This window comes from Lepidochelys kempii, chromosome 1, assembly GCF_965140285.1.
Source record: "Lepidochelys kempii isolate rLepKem1 chromosome 1, rLepKem1.hap1, whole genome shotgun sequence".
NCBI lineage: Eukaryota > Metazoa > Chordata > Testudines > Cheloniidae > Lepidochelys > Lepidochelys kempii.
This window is the reverse complement of record NC_136380.1, coordinates 3,452,907-3,459,518: the sequence shown is the minus strand read 5'-3', so window position 1 is coordinate 3,459,518 and position 6,612 is coordinate 3,452,907. Positions and strand designations below refer to the sequence as shown.

The following is a 6,612-nucleotide window of genomic DNA, read 5'->3' as shown; positions in this document are numbered from 1 at the left end:
TCCAGTTTTGGGCCCCACACTACAAGAAGGATGTGGAAAAATTGGAGAGAGTCCAGCGAAGGGCAACAAAAATGATTAGGGGACTGGAACACATGACTTATGAGGAGAGGCTGAGGGAACTGGGATTGTTTAGTCTGCAGAAGAGAAGAATGAGGGGGGATTTGACAGCTGCTTTCAACTCCCTGAAAGGGGGTTCCAAAGAGGATGGCTCTAGACTATTCTCAATGGTAGCAGATGACAGAACGAGGAGTAATGGTCTCAAGTTGCAGTGGGGGAGGTTTAGATTGGATATTAGGAAAAACTTTTTCACTAAGAGGGTGGTGAAACACTGGAATGCGTTACCTAGGGAGGTGGTAGAATCTCCTTCCTTAGAGGTTTTTAAGGTCAGGCTTGACAAAGCCCTGGCTGGGATGATTTAACTGGGAATTGGTCCTGCTTCGAGCAGGGGGTTGGACTAGATGACCTTCAGGGGTCCCTTCCAACCCTGAGATTCTATGATTCTATGCTAATATTTCACATGCATCGCCCAAATGCCAGCCCGGCCAGCCATCCAATTCCCAGTGGGGAGATCAGGAGCCCATCACCAACCCCATGCTGACTCCTGTCCTGGGACGGTCTCTGCAGAGCACCACTGAGAATGTCATCTCCTGCCCGGACACCACTTCTCCCTCCCAGTCTGTCTCCACTGGGGGAGGCCTTTAAACTAGGTTCACCAGGGGAAGGAGACCAAAGCAACTCCTGTCTCAGAGCTGACAACATCACTGCACCTAATATAACCCTTCGCTGGTGTTTCTCCATAAAGGGCAGCATGCGAGGTCATGGCTGAAAGCTGGTAACTAACTTACATCCCTATGAGATGTGTGCGGGGCCGATAGTTCAGGGCTAGTGTAACTATGTTGAGAATCGTGGCCCCATGGCCTTGAAGTGAAAGCGAGTCACGTGGCGAGAGCCCGGTGGAAACCATCACAAACAAGCTATAATCATCGAAGCCACGTGGCGGGAGAAAGGCATGTTACCGCAGACAGAGGCTGCCCCGTCTGTGAACAAAGACAAAAGACTGATTCAGTCTGTCCTGGGGTGGAGGGAGACATTCTGCTCCCGTTCACTGAGGAGGTAGCTAGGGAAAGTTTGGGTCCCGGCTCCCTGGTGCCAGCAAACACTGCAAGAGACTGACCTTTGGAGTGAAGCCCTGTGATCAGCGAGGAAAGGGGACTATTCACAGGCCTTGGCCCTAGGTGACATTTTCTGACTGTGTTTTGTACGTGGCCATTTAACTCTCTTCCTTCAATACCTTTCCTTTTGTTTTCCAACTGGACTCAGGGCCGGGCCTGGGACAGGTGCTGGGCTGCAGGCTGAGAACCACAGCGCCCCGCGCCCTGAAATCGCCCACAGTCCCCGATGCCCAGCGCCCCCGTCCAGAGCGGGGCCAGCACTGGAATCCGGGGTGTGGGCTGGGCAGCGGGACTACACCACTGCGGCTGCGCCGGGCCGGGCATCAGCGGGGACGTGGACCCCGCACCTGCCACCGTGCGGGGCCGGGCAGCAGCGAGGACCCGAACCTGCCACCGCCACCACCACCGTGCGGGGCCCTGACCCTGAACCCACCATCTAACCCCTCTCAGAAATGTGGGCAGCCTCCTCTCCTTGATAACCATCCGGTACTTCGCCTTGCTGAGATCCGCCAGGTGCGGGAGGAGGGATGGGAGTGTGCCCGGAGTAGGAAACTATCCGCCCCCACACCGCCCGATTCCTAGTTCTGCGCTGGGGAGCAGCCAGCCTCCTCTGCTGCCCCCTGCCCCCTCCCGCCAGGCTGTGGGGTGGAAGCTCTTCAGTGGCTCTGTTCCTGTGCAAGCCCTACCAGGGTCACCCCCTCGCTGGAGTGCTGTACAGCGCACAGCGACACCTAGTGGCTGAATCATATACTGCAAGTGAACATAATTACAGGGGCTGGTTCTGAGCAAATGCTATAGGTAGTTTCCATCTCTTGTTTATTTGTTAACCCCTATGTCCATATGGAAAATGTAACAAGTGGCCCAGGAAGGCCTTGTGGATGCTGAGCAGCTGTGAAAGTCAGGACGCTTTGGGTTCCTAAACATACATGGATGTGCACCTGGCCCAGGATCCTGTCTCTGACAGTGGCTGGTTAGGTTAAAATTTTTAATTTATATTCTTACTTTGTTACCTACTTTGCAGAGAGAGAGAGAGAGCGAGCGCCTGTCAAGACTCCTGGTTTCTATCTGAGCTCTGGGGGAGGGAGTGGGGTCTAGAGAATTACAGCAAGGGGCAGAGACATTTGGGATCTATATAAGAACAGCTGAATGGCCATACTGGGTAGCTGCAGTTACATGAATGCTTTCACTAGCCACTCATGAACCACCAATACAGAGGCTCCAGCTACTTCCCCCCAGCTGCCAAGCCTAGGACTTCTACCTTCTTGGCCTGGTCAAGAGCCTGACCAGTGTAATTTTATTACCCAGTCCACCCCTCTCTCAATGTGGAGAGAACATTGCACCAGCCCCAGTTCATGAGCAGATTTCCTTTTTCCATTTCAAACAACACACTGTATTAACAAAAACAATGAGGAGTCCGGTGGCACCTTAAAGACTAAGAGATTTATTTAGGCATAAGCTCTTGTGGATAAAAAAACCCACTTCTTTAAATGCATGGAGTGAAAATTACCAATGCAGCCTGGACAGTTATCTCACCAGCTGGTTCTCCATCTCGTTCCCTTCCTGCGGTGCGGTTGCATCCAGCTGCAGAGTTAACGGAACCCTCATCCACCTCCCAGAGGTTTCTAGGATTCAATCACCATCTTTGGGCTCCCCTCTGGGACACACCTCCCTATGATCCCGAGAGTGGAAAGAGTCCCTGGTTCATCTGTGACAGGCTTGCAGCTAACATCTGAAACAGCCGTCTCAATGAAAGGCAATATGCTCTCTTCCCTTTCTGAGGAAACACCGCCTTCAGCGGCAGGGCAGGAGCCAGCCTAAGCCGCCCCTGCCCTGAGAAATATGCAGTTTCTCACTGCTGCGGAGGACTAAAGAAGAATTTCTCCCATTCCCTCAGTAGTTTCTGGGCCTTTACCATTAACAGCCGGAGCTACATGGAAGAAATAATTGCCAATTAGCATATCAATAGAATTATTATCTACTACGCCCGCTAATAATACACCTTACAAACCCTCGGTTTCTATGTGCACTTTAGCCAACGGTACAGGGTTTTGTAACCTCCTACTAATAAAAGCTGTGAAATCTGTGCTGGCAGCGTGTCACCTTCTTGCACTATACTCTGCCTAACCACACAAATCACGGTATCTTCCCACCCAAGGTGTTTCCTGCCAATAACGCTGATTTTACTACCCAGTATAAGTGACAGGTGCCTGAGGGGCTTCTGTGCTCAGGGTCGCAGCATTCCCATGGGCTACCTGCTTCCTCCCAGCACAGGGCATTCATTCCCCAGGTGGCCAGTGGAATTGCAATAACAGCACCTTCTGGGTTCTTCTATTTTTACAGGAGATTTGGGTCCAGTTACCAGCAATTACAAAGACGGCAACCCTATGAGTTCATGAGTTGTAAACAGACTGATTCCCCAGTTTGTCACACTAATACAGTACACTCAGGTCAGGAAAGGATTTCATGTCTCTTTATCCAGTAAGTGATTCAGGGCAGAGGGTCTGGCACCATATCACCAGCCAGTTCAGTATGGAGCTCTGTCTGAAAGCGAGAGCACCAGGAGAAAACTTTAGGTCCCTCTATGAGTAAAGAGACAGAGCAGCCTGTCATGGATCTGTTTGGTCCTCACCCCATAGATGATGGGGTTTAGCATGGGGGGCACCAGGAGGTACACGTTGGCCATGAGAATGTGGAAATGCAGGGGCACATTGCGGCCAAACCACTCCGTGAGGAAAGAGAAGAGAGCTGGGACATAAAAGATGGGACACACAGATGAGACATGCAAGTCCCAAAAGTCTTGACCCGGGAGTCCTTTGTGGGGTGGCTGAAGATGGCCCTGAGGATCTGGATATAGGACACGGTGATCAAAAGCATATCCAGACACATCCCAGAGAATAGCAAAAAGAGCTTCTTCTGGCTCACCCAGTCTTTGTGTTTTTAAAGGGCTGGACCAACCCCTCCTCTCTCTGTCCCCTTTTCTGGGGAGGTTCCATTCCTTCCATGCCCTCCCCTCTGCAGAGATGCTGGAGAAAACTGGCTTTTGTCTAGAATGCAGTTCCTCCCTTCTTCGGTCCTGGCGAGATCTGGTTAGGTGCTGAGAGTCTTAAATGACCAACCTATTTACAGACAGATGCCTCCGCCCCAGCCTCCTGCCCCTTTCCACAAGTTGTTTGAGTGAAGAGTATGGGAAAAGCCCAAAGACACAAGGATACAGAGGGTTCATTCAATCAAACATGAGTTAACATAGTTTCCACCCATCTGGGTTTAACGCAGACAGTCAGGTTTTTGGCTTCTGTGTCTGGGTGTCATTTAGGGTTGCCATGTACCCAGTTTTGAACCAGAAAGTCTGGTCAAAAAGGGGATCTGGTAGGGTCCAGTTACTGCACTGTGAGGGAGGCCTTGGGTCATTAACTCATGCCACCCGATCATCCTGGGCTGTCTCCTAACTGCAGAAAGGCTCCTTGTCTGGCTGCAGGAGTGCCTGTCTCAGACCCGGAGCAGAGGGAGCCAAGCCTGGGTGGGGAGGGAGGTGGAGATGATCCAGAGTGATAGGGGAGGAGAGGAGTGGATCCCTAGGCTACTGATGGACTAGGTGGCTCAGATGAAGGGGCACTGAGGGAGGAGGTGGGGCAGGGGGAGACCTTGGTGGAAGAGGCAGGTTAGGAGGCGGGGTCTCAATATTCCACTTACCAGCAGTTATAAGGTAGAAACCCTATGAGTTGCACATAGACAAATTCCTCAGTTTGTCATGCTGACAGAGCACAGTAAGCTCAGGAAAGGATTTAATGTCTCTTTGACTGTCCAGTCAGTGATGCAGGGAAGAGAGTCTGGCACCATGTCACCAGTCAGTGGAGCTCAGTCTGAGAGTCAAAGCACAAGGAGAAAAATCTTTAAGTCTGTTTATGAGTAAAGAGCTGGAGAAGCCTGTCCCGAATCTGTTTGGTGCTCACCCCATAGATGATGGGGTTTAGCATGGGGGGCACGAGGAGGTACAGATTGGCAATGATAATGTGGAAATGCAGGGCCAAATTGTGCCCAAACTGGTGCATTAGGAAGGAGAAGAGAGATGGGATGTAAAAGATTAAGATGACACAGAGGTGGGAGCTGCAGGTCCCAAAAGTCTTCAGCCGGGTGTCCTTGGTGGGGAGGCTGAAGATGGCCCTGAGGATCTGGGTATAGGACATGGTGATACAAAATACATCTAGACAGGTCATCAAAAATGCCACGAAGAGGCCATAGTAACTACTGATGCGGTTGTCAGTGCAGGCCAGCTTTACCACGGCTATGTGCTCACAGTACGAGTGGGGAATGATGTTGGTTCTGCAATATGGCCATTGCCTCGCCAGGAAGGGATAGGGAAGTACGAGCATGCTGCCACGCAGCACTATGGCCAGGCCAATCTTGGCCACCACGGGGTTTGTCAGGATGGTGGAATGCCTCAGGGGATGGCAGACGGCCACATAGCGATCCAAAGCCATGGCCACAAAGATCCCAGACTCCATCACTACAAAGCAGTGAATGAAGTACATCTGGGTGAGGCAGGCACTGAAATTGATCTCCTTGGAATTGAACCAGAAGATTGCCAACATTTTGGGCAGGGTAGACGTGGACAGGACCAGGTCGGTGACAGCCAGCATGCAGAGGAAATAGTACATGGGCCCATGGAGGCTCAGTTCCATCTTCACAATGAACAGGATGGTGAAGTTCCCCAAAATGGCTATGACATACATGGTGCAGAAGGGGATCGAGATCCAGACATGTGCAGTGTCCAGAAGGATGAATGTGGAGGGGTTGGTGAATTCAGTTGTGTTAGAATCTGACATGGAGCCGGGGAGAAATCCTCCATATACCATGCATCCCCTTGACTTCCTTTATGTGCCTAGGGTCTAGGATGATGGTCACAGGACAAATGCCTGGATGGAGACATAATGTTAATATGAGACACAACAGGCACCACATCTACTGTTGAACCTTAGAGTTACGAACTGAACAATCAATCACAAATCTCATTCTGAACGATTATGGAATCAAAGAGCAGCAGAACCAAAACCAAGACGAAAAAAAAAAAAAAAGACAAACACAGGACACTTCTGGATATAAATGTAAACAATTAAAAATATGAAGGGAACATTTTTAAAAAAATATATTTGGGAAGGTTAGGAAACAATGGAAAAGCTGGTATTGGAGTAATTAAAAAATAGCATAGGAATATAATTAATGCCAGTCAGCAACATGGTTTATGGAAAACACATCTTCTCAAATACTGCTGATTTTATGAGAGTTCATGTTTGGCTGATCAAGGGAACCACACAGATGCAATAACCTTTGATTTCTCTGTGACATTTGATTTTGTAGGGGAAAATATTCAGATTAAAATATGAACACTTTTCAATATCAGTAGGGCATGTGTAAAAGGAACTAAAAACTGGCTAATTGAGAG

At 50.0% G+C, this 6,612-nt stretch overlaps 1 protein-coding gene across 1 annotated transcript; it reads right to left on the bottom strand.

Annotated features, from left to right (window-relative positions):
* Nucleotides 1-5,062: 5,062 nt before the first annotated feature.
* Nucleotides 5,063-5,995, bottom strand: LOC140914512 (olfactory receptor 52N2-like). Its single transcript, XM_073352537.1, has one exon. The coding sequence runs from the start codon at nt 5,993-5,995 to the stop codon at nt 5,063-5,065; it is 933 nt and encodes a 310-aa protein (XP_073208638.1).
* Between the last annotated feature and the right edge of the window lie 617 nt (nt 5,996-6,612).

What these genes read in the sequence shown, in the direction of transcription:
- LOC140914512 (XM_073352537.1), bottom strand. Translation starts at nt 5,995, where the DNA reads ATGTCAGATTCTAACACAACTGAATTCACCAACCCCTCCACATTCATC.